General features: G+C 55.2%; 2 protein-coding genes across 2 annotated transcripts in view; both read right to left on the reverse strand.

Moving 5' to 3' along the window:
- Positions 1-119: 119 nt before the first annotated feature.
- Dpm2 (dolichyl-phosphate mannosyltransferase subunit 2, regulatory) lies at positions 120-3253 on the reverse strand. The gene is made up of 4 exons (XM_027943792.2): positions 2786-3253; positions 2401-2490; positions 1508-1610; positions 120-777 (listed from the first exon to the last, which is right to left on the reverse strand). The coding sequence occupies exons 1-4, from the start codon at positions 3044-3046 to the stop codon at positions 719-721; spliced, it is 513 nt and encodes a 170-aa protein (XP_027799593.2). The 5' UTR covers positions 3047-3253; the 3' UTR covers positions 120-718.
- Positions 3254-4748: 1495 nt separating this feature from the next.
- The window catches only part of Eeig1 (estrogen-induced osteoclastogenesis regulator 1), a 33698-nt gene continuing 19930 nt past the window's right edge, over positions 4749-18516 (reverse strand). The window contains exons 2-11 of the mRNA XM_027943780.2: positions 16600-16720; positions 16322-16351; positions 14080-14196; positions 12240-12286; positions 11940-12097; positions 9897-10001; positions 9610-9805; positions 9051-9172; positions 8888-8957; positions 4749-7410 (exon numbers count right to left, since the gene is read on the reverse strand). Coding sequence (XP_027799581.1) covers positions 7365-7410; positions 8888-8957; positions 9051-9172; positions 9610-9805; positions 9897-10001; positions 11940-12097; positions 12240-12286; positions 14080-14196; positions 16322-16351; positions 16600-16720 — 1012 coding nt within the window. The 3' untranslated portion in view covers positions 4749-7364. The remainder of the gene's footprint in view (positions 7411-8887; positions 8958-9050; positions 9173-9609; positions 9806-9896; positions 10002-11939; positions 12098-12239; positions 12287-14079; positions 14197-16321; positions 16352-16599; positions 16721-18516) is intronic.

Here is an 18516-nt window from a genome sequence, read left to right on the forward strand (position 1 = left end):
GGGACAGTGCAGAGCAGGCACAGCACAAACCCGGGTCTCCTGATTAGAGACCAATGTAGGACCAGCCCCAAGCCCCTCCATCCCCGCTCCCCTAGTCAAGGAAGACAGAGAGACAAACATACCATCAACATTTATTGTTGAGTTCTCCCAAACAGGCCACTCTGGGCCAGGAGCCTGCTCGTCCTAGGTAAACATGGCCTGGGGGCCTGGGGTGGCTGCCTTAATGTGTCCCAGTGCCCTGGGGTCTTCAGGCTTTCCCCAGGGCTTTCCAGGTCCAGATGTCCTTGTGGGGTCTGGGCTGTGTCCGACTCAGAAGCTGCCTTTGGGGAGCAGCAGTGCTCAGGGGACACAGGGAGAGGCCATGTGCTTCCTCACACCCTGCTAAGTCCCACGTCATCAGCATGTCACTGGAGGGAAACTGAGCAAGGAGGTGGAACCCAGAGGGAAAAGGGATGGTCTGAGAGTGAGGCGGGCAGGCCCTGAGATGGAAGGGAATGAAAGGGAGGCTTCCAGGTCTTTCTCCCTCCTCCTGGCTTCTGGAAGAGTGAGCAGGAGAGGCTTGGTCTGCCTGAGCAGCTCCATCCCTAAGAGGGCTGCATGGCAGCCAGGCTGGAGGGGCTGCTTCGCCTGGACTGTCCTACAGGCTCTGACCCTTGGTCCCTGCTCTGGAGGGGATGGACGGAGAGAAGATGCCGGCAGCCTCCTCTCTTTTGGGCCTTCACTGAGCCTTCTTGGTCACCCTCTGGTTCTTCAGCATAATATAGGTGATGAATAATCCTGTAATGTATGGACCAGAGAGACCAGCTGATACCATGCTGGTGGTGCTGGGAGGCCAGGGCAGGGTGAAATGACCACATGGAGAGTCATGTCCCTGCCCAACCACCCCCAGGCCAGCTGCTCATATTCCTTCCCGTTCGTTCATCAAACCACAAATCCACTCATCCATTCAACAGTCACGGTGAGTGCCTGCCACAGGCAAGATGCTAGCTCCATTTAGTGCTTTAGATTCCATGGCCAAAATGAGGTCCATGTGTTACTCCCCTATTCATGCCCCTGCCCTCCTACTACCTGCCCACCACCCACCGGTTCATTAATCCCACTGTCCAGTCATCTGTTGATTGACTCTAAAGCACCAACTCAGTGTCACAGCCTGTGCTGGTGCTGAAGACACAGTTCCTTTCCCAAGGAAGCCATGAGAGGTAAAGAGATGCAGGATCTATGATCCAGGGCAACAAGAGGGTGGGAAGTGACTGAGGTGTGAGCCAAGTGATGATGGTGGAGGGGAGAGGAAAAGGGAGACAGTCAAGTCCTTAGTCCCAAGAGCCTGAGGCATTGGGAAGACCAGAGAAGTTACTGACTTGTGGCCTAGAAACCTCAGGGAAAGTAGGGGTCCAGAAGCCTCAAGCAGATGTACAATAATAATTGCGAAAGTGTGAAAGCATGTCAAGGGTAGGAGAGGGTGGTGGCAAAGGTGACATCCTTCCCAGGATTGGGGCTGATGACTTACCCACAAACAGGAGCAGCAAGAGACCCGCGGCCAGGGGGATGGCAACAGCATATGCTCGAGGGAGGAAGAACTTGTGGATGATATGCTCATTGTCGATGAATGGCTGGCATGAGGGGCAGAGCTCTGATGAGCACTGCTCACCCTGCCCAGCCCCCAAGCCCAAACATCCCATCTCCTCCAAAGGACTGACTCCATTCAGAGCATTGGGAAAGCATTTGCTTTTCTTTAAGATGATAGCATTTTGGGTGTTGCTGTTTCTTCCTCTGATCATTTAAAAGTTGTTTGCTGAGCACTTGCTCAGTGCCTGTGCTAGGTTAGTGCTGGGGAGCCAGCAGTGAACAGAAGACAAAGGACCTGCCCTAAGAGAGTCTAGCTACGGGCCTCACCAGAAATTCCCAGTCTGGGTTCCCAGGTCGTTTTTACTAATATTTTTTTCTCTACAGGATATCAAGTTATGAAAGAGTTTGTCTTCCAAACACACTGCACTTATTAAGCAGATTTTTCCATTTGAAAACAAAACAAAACCCCCCTAAAGTCCTCATAAAACCCATGGTTGCTTAATATACTCAGGAGCCAGCCGGCTAAAGGAAGTGCAGAACCCCCCTCAAAAGCAAAGCAAACCCGGATCAGGGCTTCCCAATGTTGTGCAACCTTCCAAGTGTAGAGAGGCAAACTTGGGCCAGACCTTTCTCTCTGGGCCTCAGCTTCATCATCTACAAATGCAGAACCCACTAGCACCTTCTTAGTGCTTTCTGGAGACTTCTTGATATAAGGCAAGTAAAGCACCGCGCATAGTGCCTGGCACATAGCAGCTGCTCACAGGGTGTAAAGGGGTCGACTTCAAGATCCAGGGATGGGGGAAGGTGAGCCGAGGGCGGAGGAGGCAGACATACCAAGAGGATCACCCAGGCGGTATAGTAGGTGAAGATGATCAGGCTAACAGCAACAAGGCCGAGTCCCACCACCTGGTCTGTTCCTGTGGCCTGGAGAAAAGGGAGGGCTCAGAAGACGAAGCGACTATCCATTTAGGTGCACTACTGGAAGAGGCATCGCGGCCAAATTATGCTCTAAACTTCTCATTCACTCAACAGCTGTACAGAGTGGCGGATTCTGCATCATCTCCAGGCGCTCCCGCCGGGCTTCAGCATTTTCACCCGTACACGGGCCAGGAGAGAGCAATCCGGCTCCGAGTGCCCAAGCCTCCGCTCCCGAGCACCCCCCCCCCCAGCCCCACCCTCAGACGCCTCCGACCCCACAGACACCCGGCCTCAACCTCACCATTTCCCCCCAGCTCCGCCACTTGAGCAGTGAACCACATCCAATTCCGGATCCGGGCCCTTCCGGCCCTAGGCCACGGAGCACGCTGGGAGTCGTAGTCCGTAGCACGGCCCAGGCCCATGTCACCCGAGACCGGCAGCCGCCCCCGCCCTTTGCATGTCGGGAAATGTAGTTGTTCAAGAGGATTGTAAAGCGGGCTGCCTCCCGGATCTCCCTAGGGAGCGGAATCGAGCCGAGAACTCCGACTGCGTTGGTGGCCATACTCCTCTCAGACCCGCTCCTCCAAAAAGTCCATCTCTAAACATCCCATAGGCCCAAAGCCAGAGCTAGAAGGGGTTTCGGGTGTGAAGTCCCGTCTTCCAAAGATAATAATCGCAGTGGGTGATGAATCCGATGTTGGAACCTGGGGACCCCACTCCCTGGTTCCGAGGCCCTAATTTGTCTGCTTAGGGAAGGAGTGCAAAGCGTGTTCACTGCCTGAGCCCGCAGGAATGGGGAGGACTTCTTTGTTTCGTTTTTGTTTTTGTTTTTGTTTTTTCCGTGTGGGAACTGAATTTAGGGTCGCTCTCCCAGGGAGCTACATCCCCAGCGCTTTTTATTTCTAGAGAGAGGGTCCCACTGAATTGCCAATGCTGACCTCAAACTAGCAATCCTCTTGCCTTGGTCTCCCGAGTGTCTGGGATTTCGATTTCAGTTGCAGAGGGGGACGCCCAACCCACCATGGCCTGGCTTTCCTGGCCATCCAGGTGACTCCTCCCTTCATCAACTGCACCTAAGGCCCAGGGTGTCACAGGTTTCTGACAGTCCCTGTGGGCAGGTCTATCCTGTCTTGGAGATGCTTTCCTCTGAGAACAAGGGGAGATTGGGCCAGATCATCTTTGATGCTTTCAGTGCCTGAGGTGGCTGCTTCTTACCCATCAGGTCTCACCAGATGCCACACTGTCCACAGGAAGCTGCTTTTTCTAGCTGGAGATAAGGGCTCCTCTGTGCCCCCACATGTGTTTCTGTCACATTGCTGTATTTGAATTAGCTGATTTGCTCCATGGCCTGGGCCTGCTTACCTGTGAACTCACTGAAGGTAGGGTCATGACTGTATCCCCAGCACCCAGAATGGGGCTTGGCACAGAGTGGGAGATGTGAGTGACTCATCCAGCTTCTGCTATCTCTACTTGGAGCTTGGGAGATAGATGAGGTGGGAATCTGGCATAGCTCGCTCTCTGGGGACAGAATGTCTTCTTGGGTCCTTTAGGTCTGTCACTGTCTTTAGGGGCCCCTGAGTCAACTTTCCCCTTCCAAGAGTTGCATAGGGGAAGGAACTGATAACCGCCCTCTGGGGCTTAAAGGGGCCATGATTGGGGTCAGCCCTGAGGAGTGGAGATATCATGATGTTTTGGGACAGTCAGTGGCTGCCTTCTTTTGGCCTGGCCCAAACCTCTAGGCTTCCTGCCACCTCTAAGCTCATTGAAGGCATGGGGTGACTTAGCCTTTCCCAGAGTTTGGCTAACCCACTGGGCTCCTCTGTGGCTTGGGGACCCAGGAACAGGGTGAGGGGCCTGGAGACAAGGCCTTTCAGGGGCTTTAGAAAGGCTGGGAAGAGATGGCCACCTCCGGTGGCTTGAGTTGTACACTCACATTTTCATTTATCTGCATTTGCAACTGAGGAACCAGGTAATTATTTGCCCTCAGGCAGACTCCTCTGAGGCCACCTGACCTGCAGAGCCTGGTCAGAACCCACTGGCTCAGATGTCAGAGCTTTCACTAGGTGTGAGCATGGCAACTGTCCCCCTGGGCCTGCTTCCTCCCCAGGAATCTGTAGTAATAAGGAGGTGACAACTAGAATCTGGTCATCTAGGCCTTCCCCACCCATGGACTGTCACCTTAACACACCCAGCTTCCTTCTGATATTGTCTTTGACCCCAAAGTCAATATGGCAAACAGCAAGGTAAAAAACAAAACAGCAAAATAAACAAAAAATGCAATATTTAATCCCCACCCCCCAAACCAAGACACTGACACTAGGCTGAGTTCCCCTTACAATGTTATTTTCTATGACAGAAGCTGGGATAGAGATACAAACAGCCCACAGGATGGAGAGCAGTGGTGGCAACATTCTGTTAGAAAGGAGGATTAAAACCAAGAAACAAACAAACAAAAAAACAACCCATGGTGCCCTCCTCCATCTTCTCTAGACAGGAAGACAGGGACATTCTCCATCCTGGCAGATCATTTGTGGGGTGACTAGAAAATAATGAATCTTAAAAATATTGTAGACCTTTATTTTCTTTAAATCTCCTGGTAAAAACGTTAAACTGTCTTTCAAGAAGATTCCAGACTGGCATTGCACAGACCAATTCCTTTCCAAAAATATCTCTAATATATTCTCTCTGTATATATAGAATTTGAAGTCCAGGCACTGAAGGTGCCTGGTGGAATTCACTGAGCTTGAAGGAACCTGAGGGCTGAAGCAATGGCTCTCACGTGGGGAGGGGGCCAGAGCTCCAGGCCTCTGGCTCTAGCCAGCCTTCATTTGGTTATGGTTTAATTCTCAGACCTGTTACTTTGACCCAGGGCCTGGCCTGGGAGGAGGTGGCAGACTGTCTTCTTTTGAGGGGACCATCCAGCTCAAACCTTAGCTTGTGTGGGGCTGGAGCTCCTGGTATGGGGGAGTCTTCCCCCACAGCATCAAAGCTGCTTTGTGCCGAGAGCCCCAGAACCTTGAATCAGACCCCAATAAGACCCTGACTGCACCTCCTTGGGCTGAGTGAGGTCACAGACACAGCTTCCCCATCTTCTAGGGGTCACCTCATCTGAGACAGTGCAGCCAGTTTCCTTTTAAAGTGCCAGGTCTCTGCCAGGTAGAAAAGACTCTCTAAGCTGACCAGAGCCTTCTCCAGCCACAGCCCATGCTGTCACCCTGGCAGGCACCTTCTGACATTCACTTTCTAAAGAGTTATTAGGTGATTGAGACAATGACAACAAAAACCCCAGAAATGCTCTGGTCCCAATGCCAGGGAGTTCCAAACCCCAACTTTTGCCAGCTGGGGACTGGGTGAGGAACCCTCCCACCTGGGGAGGACACTTACACCCTACCCAGAGAGAACCAGAGCCCTGGCTTTGGTCCCACCTGGTTCCACAGTCCTGCTGGGACCCAGCCAGCAGGTGGGGGCAGAGAACAGAGGCACCTCCCCTCACTGGAGGAGGAGGAAACATCGAACTGAGAACTAAAATAAAGAGAAAAAAAAAAAAAAAAAAAAAAAGAAAGAAAAAGGAAGGGAAGAAGAAGAAAAAAAAAAAAAACCTACAGGGCTAACTAAACACCAGCCCGCTGGGTTTATACAAAATAAGAGAGACTCGGGGGCAGGGAAGTCTGTCCAGGGCCTGGCAGGCAGCCAGAGCCCTCCTTCAAGCCAGTACAAGGACCACAGGCAAAAGTGCTGAGAGCAGGGGCTTGGGCAAGGGCAGGGTGGGGGCAGGGCCAGTCTGCTCCCCACTGGGAAAGCAGGCCCCTGCTGGACCGACCTCTTCTGAACCTGGAGGTGGGGGTGCTTACAGAGGAGGGTGGGGACCTGTCTGGCAGGGAGCCAGCTCCAGCCAGAGCCCACTCACCTCTTTAGCAGGGCCCCAGCCTGGGCCAGCTGACCTGAGCGCAGAGCTGGGGACTGTGCTTGCCCAGCCCTGCTGGGCCCCAGTCCTTCCCGCAGGAAAGCCAGCTGCTCAGGATCCAGCCCTGAGCAGAGGGTACCATAAGCTCAGGCCTTTCTCAGCACAGGTCTTAGGCCTGGGCTGGGCTAGAGAGAGCAGAGGCAGAGCCCCGTTCCAGCCGGGCTGCTTGACCCCGGGCCTCTGGCTGCACAGCAGCAGCACCCAGGAGTCCTCGGGAAGGTGGCACAGGGAAGGGGAAGAGTGGCCTGATGGGACCGTGCTGGGGACGAGCATGTGCAAAGTGCAGGCTGCCAGGGCAGCAGAACATCACTGGGGAGGGCGAGTTCTCATCTGGAATGCGGGTGGGGTCTGAGGTCTTGGCTCCCAGGAAGAGGCCGCCAGCGGTTCCCCCAGGACACAGGGAAGGGACAGCTGAAGTACTAAGCAGCGGGTCACAGGTGGCAGGATTCTGGGGGTGGTCTGGTCCCCTGAGGACATGGAGGCAATGGAGCAAGGCCTTGTTGGGGCCTGGCTGAAGCTGGTGCTCCTGATGTGAGTCACAGGGGTGAAGCCCCTTGGCCACAGCAGTTCCACATGTTGAGAAGCTGCTGCGCATCCTTGGCTGGGGGCCAGGTCAGTCTCTGGCAGGAACAGTCTTGGCCATCTCTGGCTTCCTCTGCAGCATGGGCCCGCCTGTCCTGCCCTCTAGTGGTTCAGAGAATATTCACAGTGGTGCCCAGGCCTTCATAGGCTAGGAGGCTCCCCGCATGGATGGGAGGACAATGGAATTATGCTTGGGGGCAGGTGTGGGCTAGAGTACATGGATGAGGCACAGAGGAGATGCGGCGCGGATCCAAAGGGAAAGGTTCCTCGTGGAATGCTGTGGGTCTGGATAACCAAGATGGCAGGGCCATTCTCCAGCCGGCTCACCTGCTCCTCAATGGCTTTCAATCACCACTGGCTCAAAGACCCCAGAGGAGACCCTGTAGGGAACAGAGATCGGCATGTCCCCTCGATGCTGCGGTTATAAGCACTTCCCTGGGCCAGGTCCTGGGGTGCTTCAGAAGCAGGCAGTCCTGAGCTATAGAGGGGCTGAAATTGAAGCTCAGAAATGTGGTCACTTGCCCAGGGTGACAGAGATGCTAAGTATCAGAGTCTGCAGGGGCCAGAGAGCTGGCACAAGACTCTCCAGGGCACCAGTCACTCGTGCTCCCAGTGTGCTGCCCCCATCCTCACAGTCATCCTGGCTTATTTGAAAGATGATGAAACAAGGCTCAGAGGTTCGTGAGGTTTGCCTAGAAGGCCATGGAGAGGGAGCCTGGCCAGCTTTTCTCCCTACTGTGGCCAGAACCACCAGTGAAGTAAGTCATGGACGTTTGGGACACAGCATGCCACCTGCCATAATCTCCCCCCAGACACGTTTCCTCAGTTTCAGAGAGGGCTACGGAGGGGTGTTTACAAACTTCCAAGGAAGCCCCCAGTTTTCTTGCCCACTCCACCCAGGGCAACTCAAGAGGACTGCTGGGAGACGGTGACTGTAATTCCAAGCTTAGGCCAGCAGGGGTCAGCAGAGCAGCACAACATGGCAGATTCTGGGCCCTGGGCTGTCTAGTTAAGGCTCTTCTGCTCTGGACCCAGATCTTAACTGGGCACTTTCACTGAACACAGAAAAGTTTTCAGCACAACCCTACATGCAGGAAGCGTGGTGAGCGGGTGTAAGCCAGGCACATGCTCTGAGCCGAAGCCTTGAGGAGCACTCCACCACTGTAGGGTTCCTGCACAAGTCTGATCCCTTCCTCTCTCCTCTCAACGTCACTGCTGCTCATGGCTGTATCCCTGGCACCTGGCTCAGTGCCTGATATGTAGCTGGTGCTTTAAAGAGTCATTGGGGATGGGGTTGTGGCTCAGTGGTAGAGCACTTGCCTAGCATGTGTGACACACTGGGTTCGATCCTTAGCTTTGGAAAGAAAGAAAGAAAGAAAGAAAAGAAAGAGAAAGAAAGAAAAGAAGAAAGAAAGAAAAAGAAAGAAAGGAAGGAAGGAAGGAAGGAAGGAAGGAAGGACGGACTATCAATAACTAAAAAAAATGTTAAAAAAGAGTCATCAATGTTATAAAGAGTCATCGCCAACATTATTTTATGGGTTCCCAGATCTAGCAGGAAGGGGAAGAAAAGTAGGGTCCAAAATAAACATGCATTAAGCCTCTGCTGTGTGCTAAGCCCTGTGCTAGACCCTTTCTCAGGTGGCCCCCATCGTGAGAGTGTCCTTCAGGGTTCCACCAGAGGTGAGAGTTTGTCTACATCACCTGGTAGATGGGCAAACAGGCTCAGGAATATGACTGGCCCAGGGTCACACTGTGGTGACAAGGTGGCATTTAAAACCAGGTCAGGGGGCTGCAGACTGCTCTCACCACCCTGACCCATAGCCGCTGGGCAACCTTCCCCTGTCCCTTTGTCCCTACCTGTTGGCCAGCTGGATGCCACTCAGAGTGGTGGAGCCATCGCGGCTCACGAACAGCCGGAGGTTGCTGTCTGTGGGGACAAGGAGGATGGAGGTTGAGTAGGGGTGGGGACACTCCCAGAGCAGGCGCCATTACCCCAGCTCACTCATGTGGGCAAGCTCACCCTCAGTGTTGCTGCCATCCGTGAAGTCTTGGCTCTGCATGATCTTCTCTACGATGGCGTCTGCGTCAATCCGTGTATCGTCCACCCACGTCGGGTGGCTTTCCACTGAGTCCTTCTTCCGCCTGGGTGGGGGATGGACAGAGACACATCAGTCAGAGCGGCAACAAGACACTTGGAATGTTCCAGCTGCATTCCATGTTGCATTTCATTTAACCCTCACACCAGCTTAGGGCTGCTTTGACAAAGAGGACATTGGCCTACTCCAGGCCTCAGAACGTGTATTTGGAAGATCTAAGGCTCAACTCAGGGAGCACAGAGTCTCCTGGCCCACTGACGATGCTCCTGACCAAGTCACAGAATCATAAACAACATTAACTACACACATGCGGCTTGCAGGCATGGGGCTATGTCCCTTATAACCATCAGTAGTTGACTGTCATCACCCAACCCTCTGAAGTGGGGACCCTGATGGTCCTGTGTAACAGGTAAAGAAGTAAGAGCTGGAGGGGGGCACTGGGAGGGGTCTGTCCTTCCAGGAGCACTGAGCAGTGGGACTCACCGAAATGAGCGGTCTGACAGATGCAGGGGCCGGGGAGGCCTCGGTGGCTTCTCAGGGGGCCGGTGCTCCCGCTCACCACCCTCAGCGCCCTCCACAGCTATGCTGAGGCCCCCAGAGGCACTACTGCTGGTAGATGTGTTTCGGCGGTGGGTCAAGTCCGAGAGGCTGGAGGAGCAGGAGTGCTCCGTGCTATAGCCTGGGAGGTAGGAGGACAGCCACGGAGAGGGTCATCAGGAGGAATCTGGGGATGTGGGAAGACATGGGAGCGGGGCCAGGCCACCACTCACCGGAGATCTTGGACTGCTGGCTGGCATAGCTGGAGTTACGGGAATGGCCGGAGTGGAACACTTCCTCGGGGCTGGACAGGTTCTGGTCTGGCTCCTCTGGAAGCCCTGGAAGGAAAGCCGGGTTACCCAGAGGTGCCCCCCTCATCATCCACGCACTCAGCCTTCCACAGGGGCGCCCTATCTCCACATAACAGACCGAGAAACTAAGATCTAGTAGGAGTGGCAACAACCTACAGTCACCATCTGAACCCAGGTCCCTTCATTCCACAGACAGCTTTTGGGGACCTCCTAGTACTGGACACCTGCTACTGGCCAGCAAGGAGGAAGGCTGCCGAACAAAAATTGAGCCACAGGGGCTGGAGATACAGCTCAGTTGGTAGAGGGCTTGCCTTGCATGCACAAGGCCCTGGGTTCAATCACTGGCACCACAAAAAAAAAAAAAAAAAAAAGCAAAAACTGAGCCGCAGTTACTCCTATCTGCAGTGAGTGATCTGGAGCGGGCCCTGGCCAGGCTGGAAGGGGAAAGCTTCCCTGGGAAGATGGCCTAAATGCCAAGACCTCTGGATCACACACGCAAGGAGGCAGCCAGACAGGACATCAGGGACAGGGTCTTCCAGACAGAGAGGAGACACAGACAAAGGCCTTGAGGCTGCGGTATGGGAGGAGACCTAGTCAGGTGAAGGAGAACAGGGTGGGGCAGGGGAGCAGGCCAGGCCCCAAAGGACAGCTCAGTGTCTCTATCCCAGTGCACTTCAGAACGCACTCCCCAGCAGAGACACAGGGAAGGGGCTTCTGCTGGGCTTTGAGTGCCGCCCACCAGCCTCCCCACCAACACACAGGACTCATCCACTCCCTGCTCCAGAAACAAGCACCCCCAGGCCATGGGCTGGACTCCAAGGCTGTCAATGTGCCCCCTAAAGCCAGGTGTCTTTAAATCTCAATAGGTTCTCTGCATTCCGTAGGGGACCAGCTGCAGGGGCAAGTGGGGACTCAAAGTCCACCCAGCCCAGGAGAGGTGCCTCTCCCACCCTGCACGAGGACATCTGTGTTGAGGTGGTCAGGATCCCAGGTAGCTGTCTCCTCTGGGAACCCCCTGCCCGGTGCTGGAGAGAGCTTGGTGCCCGCAGCTCCTCCTGATGCAACCTCCAGGCCACGGCAGGCAAGAACCCAGCTCTGCTCTGGGTCTCTCTTGCTGCATCGGCAAGAAAACAGGGCCCTTGAGGTCAGAGGGTCCCTCACGCGTTTAGGCTCTGGGGTCAGAACCACCCAAGAAGCATCTGCTGAGCCACCTGAGGCCTACCTCCTCTCTAACTACTCTTGTGGGAATGTAGTGACTATTAGCAATCCCACTTTTAATTTTTATTTATTTATTTAGGAAATGCAAACTTTAATATACACATACCACATTATAGATAAATACATAGCAACATGGATGACACAAACATTAAAATGAATTAGAATAACTAAGTCACTAAGTCTTTTTTTTTATTTTTAAATTTTGAGACAGGGTCTCACTTAGGAGCTGAGGTTGGCCTCAAACTTATTTTATTTATTTATTTTTTTTAGCAATCCAATTTTTTAGAGGACACTGGTCCTGAAGAGGTGTGATGGTCAGTCAAGTTCACCTAGCAAGGGGGAGGGCAAGAGCACATTCATCTGCCTGGCAAACCGTGTCCCACACCCAAGGTCACAGTGCAGATGCCACCTCCTCAGGGAGGCCTTCGCTGGGCACTCAGATCCCACCTGCTGGGCTTGTCCCCCTGTTCAGCACATCTGCAGGTGGACATGCCTGGGATTTATTATGGTTTGGTTAATGCCCATTTTCCCTCTGAGACTGGAGGGCCACGAGGGCAGGGACACTGCACCCTCTACTGGTGCAGGCCCCAGCACTGTGGCCAGCGCAGTCGGTGCTTAGACCATCTGTGGAAGCAGGGCAGACACACACCGTCCACCACCTTTTCCAGCGCCGTCTCCCCCAGGGCGCTGCTGAGGTAAAAGCCTGGGTCCTGCGTAGGGGAGGGGTGGGAGGTGGGGAAACGGTACCTGAACCCAGGATGGTGGGTCGGGCCTTGGAGGGCCGGGACCCTGTCAGGGAGTTGGTGCTGCTGCCGCCACCGCTGCTGGTCCCGCCACCTTTACACGTCAGCTGCAGGGAGGAGTCCTGGCCCGGGATGGAGATGGACTTGGCAGTGGAGGGTGGCCTTGGAAGGACAGATAGGTATGACTAGGGTGCCCCCTCTCCGGATTAGATGAAGACAGGAGCCTCAGGGCCTGGAGGAGGGAAGGTCCCCGTCCCCTCATCCCCTGAGCTCCCACCCCTCCTACAGCCAGGCCAGCACTCACGTCTTGAAGCAGGGGTCTCCAGAGAGCAGGAACATACCAATGGTGACCTATGGGAAGAGGGGAGGGGTCAGCCGTGCTGCCCAGCAGCCTCCTGCTCCTCCTGCACGGCTGGGGCTACGGCGAAGCACCTGCCCACACCGAGCACCCGTTTCCTGCGTGGAGGCTGCAGTGGATCCTGAGGCCTGCCTGGCGGGCGGGGAGACGCCGCGAGATGGGTCTGCTTGGCTGGGCACTGCAGGGAGTGTGTAAGTCGGCTCCTCTTATTTTAAATTATGACTAGCTATTGTGTGCACGGACTACTGTGTCACAACAAATCCCACCACTGACTACACCATAATGCATCAATAAAAATGAAAATTAAATTATGACCAGACACGGAGCTCCTCCAGGGCTGGGCCACATTCACACCCATCTGCAGTGCCCAGCTGTGTGAGGGACAGAGCCCACCATGACAGGAGTGGGAAGAGGTCTCACAGAGCCCCTCATGGGTCTGGGGGTTGCTCACAGGGTCCACCAGGCAGGCGGCAGCTGGGACAGTCCAATGAATGTAAAGCATGAAGCCAGTTAGGAACTGAACATCCACTTGGGCAAAGACGGGCAATGGCCTTTTCAATTCTTATCTTGAGACAGGGTCTCACTAAGTTGCTGGGGCTGGCATTGAACTTGTGATCCCGTCTCAACCTCCACATCACTGGGATGACAAGCATATACCAGCATACCTGGCTTGGGCTTAGTGTTTTTATGGGTTGTTCACTCAGTCACCACAGTGGCCTATAAAGCAGGCGAAAGCCCTGAGTTTAGAAAAAAAAAAAGACTGGGGGAAATGACTGCCCAAGACCTTGCAGATGGGATGTCGGGGAGATGTCCTTGAATCCCAGGCCACTTGACCCCAGGCTCCCTTGACCTGTTCTGGCTGAGGGTGCACAGGCCTACTACTGGGGAGGTTGAAAGGCCTGGCCCCAGTACAGCCATCCTGGACTTCTCCTGGTACCTCTGGAACCCCTGCCACCATCTCATGCCCAGTTGTGCACAGGGCACAGCTGGCTCCTCCTGGGTCAGCCCTTGGGTGGGGTTAGGATGAGCCTGTCTTCTCAACCAGGTAGAAAGGTGTGGAGAGGGAGGAAGAGGTGTGCTGGTAGTGGCCATCCAGACATCTCTCTTCCCAAGAGGCCAAAGAGGCAGCTGCCCAAAGGGTGGGAGCTGTCCTGGCCACTGGAGACCTGTACATGGCCATCAGTCGGATCAGGCTTCCCCGGAGCACATGGGTCAGGACACGGATTCTACCCTCCCCACTCCAACAGGAGCCAGGCTGCCTCAGTCAGGTTGGCTGAGGTGTGTGTGTTTTGCTGATGGAAACCAGTGCCTCGTGTTTTCGCAGGCTAGGCAAGTGCTCTCCCACCAAGCCCCCCTCACACCTCAGGCAATGTTTTGGGGGTCAAGTACCAGATCTCCTGTGAGGGGGCAAATGATGGAACTTATATTTCAACTCCCCTCCTCCTGCACACACCTGGGGCTTCAACTAGCTACCGTCTGGTCGTGAGGTAGGAGGCGGCAAGCACTCAGCACAAGGCTGACTTGGTGAACATGCTTGCCAAACCCTCAGGCTGCTGGGTCCACCCACCACAGATGGCAAAGCTGAGGTCCTGATCCCAGGGCCCACATAATGCCCCAATCCCTGGGCTAGGGGTTAAGCCCAGGGCCTCATGCATGCCAGGCAGGCACCAGGCAACTGAGCTGCACCCAGCCCCAAGAACCTGTATTTTAATAACCCTCTGGAGGATTCTGCTGGGAGTCAGGTCCATCCTGGGAGGGAAGCGAGAGGCAGCAGGGTCCCTGGTACCTTGAGGATGGAGTTGTCCTGGCGGGTGTTCTTGGTGTCGTATCCCTCCAGCAGGCAGCAGCGCACTGTGGAGCCTGATCCCGCAAACTCAGCTAGGTTCAGGTCGGCGAAGCCCAGCTGGGAGGGGAAGAGAAGCGTGTGGGAGGCTGCAGAGTGTGGGCAAGGCAGCAGACACACGGCAAGGGTTAACTTGCAGAGGTGGAGGAGGGGAGGGCAGGCACAGTCCCGGGGCCACCCCATGGCCCTCAGAAACTGTTGCGTAACTGGCACCCAGGCACTGGACCCTGGGTCGGCAGCACCGACGTGGCAAAGCCAGGAGCTCACATCCCTGAGTGGCACAAAGCACCCTTTGTGCCGCGTCCCAGTGTGCACTGAGGCCAGCACGCCTGAGATGAAAGGACATTGTTGTCTGTGACACAGACACATTGTTCCCTGGGAAACAAGGCTGTGCTGTCGAGAGCTGCCAGGAGAGCGGGAGCGGGAGGAGGGGAGGCCCGTGGGAACTCAGCAGGGGGGTGAAGGGGCACCCCACGAGGGGGCCTGGGAACAGAGGAAGGGACCCTCTGTGGAGTGGGCAGGATCCCCAGGGAAGTGGGATGGCTGGGCAGAGTCTAGGATCAGACAGGGGCTGCTCAACGCCGAGTGGAAGTGAGGAGCAGGGATGGGAAGGGAGTGAAGGAAACACGGAAGCTCAGGAGGCCGTGGGCTAGATGCGACCTCATCTGGCGACTGTGGGGGAAACTGAGGCTGAAGTGGGGGGTGCAGGGCTTGGGGACATCAGGGACAACCTAGCCTATTGGGGACATTTACTGGATACCAGCTGCACAGAAGTGTCTACTGCAGTGTTTGGAGGCACAGGCTCCAGAATCAGGTCACTGGAGCCAGCTCTGCCACTGGCTCACAGAGGGACCCCCATTTTAAAGATAAAGAGACTTAAATTCAGGGACAAAAGTGACTTCATCAGGGACACACGGCTTGACTGGCAGGGACAGTATGGGAGCTAGGCCTGATCAGCAGCACTGCTCTAGGCTCTGTGTCGTCCCCAGTGACTGGTGCACTGCTGAGCGGTGGGGACACCCTACTGCAAAAGGAGGGGCAGTTTCTGCCGAGCTGGGATCCCATCAGCACCCCTCAATATGTTCCTGGTTGTTTGCTGGTGGCTTCTCTCCTAGGTGGGTAGCTGTCCTCACCCAAATAAATCGGTAGGGGAGAAATGTCCACTCTAACAGCTCCTTCCACAGCTGGTTCCAGCCACCCTGCCCTCTGTGCCAGGGCAGCCCACAGGGTTTGGAGCTCTGCGGGTGGGGAACCGAGTGGCTCAGCTTCCACAGGCTTCATGCAGGGGGAGAGGCGAGGCAAAGGTGCGTCCCCTCTTGCCTGATGACACAGCCCACGCTGCTGCTGCTGGGCTGGCCACCTAAGAGCCACAGAGGGCAAGCTGAGAGCTCCCCACCCGGGGAGGGTGGGCAGGAAGTTCCCACAGAAAGGGCTGAGGGCAGAGCAGGCTTATTCAGAGCCAGGGCCGTCTTCTCCCACTTTCCCAGCAGAAAGGCCTTCACTACGCAGGGCTGAGCTGTGTACTGTCTGTGAGAGCCCAAAACAGCACAGATGCCAGGACTGAGCCTGGCTCAGTCAGCTGTGGCCAACCCTGCAAAGGGAGCTGCTGCCACTAGAAAGCAGAGAAATCTGCGATGACAAGAAAAGATGCCCAGGATGCACTGCAAGTAAAACCCCAAGCTACAGGGTTTGTGTATTTATAAAGTCATATTGCTTTCAGGCACATGAATACATGTAGAGACACTCATTTTATAGTTCTCTAAATAAAATGTGTTTTTACTTTATTCAATATGTAAAATACTTCTTCCATGTTTTTCCTTAAAAGGTCTGACAGTATAGGTCCGTGGTAGAAAGCACTTGCTTAGCAAGCATGAGGCCCCAGGTTCCACCCCCAGCACCACAAAAACAGAAAAGAAAAAGGTCAGAAAGATCCTAATCACCCCCAGTGGTGAGGTGGAGAAGGAAAGAGGAGGGGGATCATTCTATGAACCTGCAAGTTGTTTGCACCCCTAGGTTTAATCCCCAGTACCCTCCCCACACACACACAAAACACTCCATTTCATGTAGGGCTGAGTGTCTCCTGTTTGGAGCAGAGAGAGAGCTAGAAATCCTTCTGGAAATTTCTCATAGGCCCATCCAGTGCTACCCCAGCCCATCCCACCACCCTTCACACAGTTCCTCTTACCTTAGAATAAGCCTTCCCACCTTTCAGCTCCTACACAGGGAGGGAGACACAAGCAACAGGGTGAACGGAACTCTAGGCACCTCACAGGTCTCCCCAGATACCCCCTAAATTTGTGTGCCAGGGAGGAAGAGGGCAAGGCAGCTCCCCACATTTTCCCCTTGAGGGGGTGTCAGGGAGGGGCCTAAAGCCACCAGAGAAGTCACCCCCACCCACGGCCCTGGGTTCCCAGGCCCAGGGCCCCAGGTTCCCAGGCCCAGGGCCCCAGAGCCCAGCCTCACCTTGCGCACAGACACACGGAACACGCAAGGGTCCAGCAGGCCCGTGGCTGGGTTGGCGCTCATCTTACACACGAAGGTGAACCTCTTCCGCCAGCGCACGCAGTTCTCCTGCACCTCCTCCCTGCAGACCAGGCCAGACAGTGAGTGTGAGACAGCTGGGCAGGGTCCACGCTAGGGGGCCTGTACCAGCGGAGGGAGAGAGCCCTCACTTCCCACTTCGTATCACAAGTGACGGTATTTTCACAAGAATTGCCAGGCTCCTGCTGGCCACCTCCCGTGGCCCACATCAGACTTCTAGGCTTCGGCCAGGGGAACACCCCAGGTGAACTCCTGGCCCTCAGCCTGGTCCTGCCAGACTCCAGCCCCTCTTCACCACTGGTAACAACAGCAGCAACATCCAACGGCCATGTCCATCTGGAAACGGCTAACCCGCTGCTCATGTGGCGTGCCTGGCACTGTCCAGAAAACTGAGAAGCCGTGGCCGCGGGCGGGGGCTCAGCTGAGTGGCAGAGCTCCTGCCTAGCACAGGTGAGGCCCCGGGTTCGAGCATTAACGTCACATCAAAATAAACAAAACAGAGGCAGGCTGCTCATCTACAACTGCAAAACAAAAAGGCCACGGTCACTGCGCCTGCCTGGAGTGCAGACAGGTGATCGTGCCCAACTCTCCTGACCACTATCAGCAGATTCCAGGACCCAGGTGCCCTGGAGCCGTGACCCCCTCCAGAGGCCCAGCGCCGGCAAGAGCAGAACAGAATGGAACACAAGCCGCCCAGCTCTAGGCCCCCGGCTTCCCGGAACTGACTGGGGTTTGGCCATCCCCGAGTCCCTCCTAGGCCCAGGAGCACAGCCACACAGGCAGACCCAGCACCCTTTCCTGGGGAATCAGAGCGATGGGAGCCACTGAGCCGAGCTGGGCCAGCTGCTGTGGGGGCAGCAGGAGCCCGTGAGCCTGCCTGGCCTCATCCCATCCACCCGGCAGAACCTGTGCTCAGGAAAGGGTGGCTGCGGAAGGGTGGGGGCGGGGTGAGAGACCATATCTCAGCTCATCCCACCTAACCGGATGGCCAAGCACACAGCTGAGGAAGTGACCTCTCTGCACCCTGGGTGACCCGAGGAGCTCAGGTTAGCCACCTGATGGGGCCTGAGGGTAGAGAGTCAGAGAGCACGGCAGAGAGGTATCCTCTGAGCCCCCGAGCTTGCTCTGAGGGCACTAAGGCCCCCGGAGAAAGCCTACACAGCCTCATCCAAGATCACAGCCCCGAGTCTGACAGGCAGAGGGGCAGGGCTAGAACCAGGACTTGGCTCATAGGCCCAGAGCCCAGGAGAGCCAGGTGGGCAGGCCCCACAGGCTCATGGGGCCAACAGTACCCTGCTATGTCCCTGAGACACCCAGCCATGTCCATCTGGAAACTGGCTCATAATTCCTCAAAAGGTTGAACACAGAGTCACCAAATGATCCAACAATTCCACTCCTAGGTATACAGCAACAGAAATGAAACCCATGTCCACAAAGACTTGCACATAAGTGGCCACAGCAGCCAAAAAGGGAAAGCAATCCAGATGGCCATCAGTGGGCGAACAGATAAATAACACGTGGTCCAGTCACATGATGGAATATTAGTGGGCAATAAAGAGAAATGAAGCACATCACATGCTACACCGCTGTTACCCTTGGAAACATCAACAGTGAATGGCTGGAGCAGACACAGGGGCAACAGCGCATGGTCTCATTTATGTGAGATGCCTAGAAGGGTAAATCCATGGCAGAAAGGAAACTGGGGGTTGCCAGAGCTGGGAGAGTTGGGGAGATGAGTGACAGTTAATGGACATAGGGTTTCTTGATGGAGTGATGAAAAGGTTCTATGAATAACATAGTGATGACGGCATAACCTGTGAATGTTAAAAACCGCTGAAA

This window comes from Marmota flaviventris, chromosome 13 (genome assembly GCF_047511675.1).
Source record: "Marmota flaviventris isolate mMarFla1 chromosome 13, mMarFla1.hap1, whole genome shotgun sequence".
Lineage (NCBI taxonomy): Eukaryota > Metazoa > Chordata > Mammalia > Rodentia > Sciuridae > Marmota > Marmota flaviventris.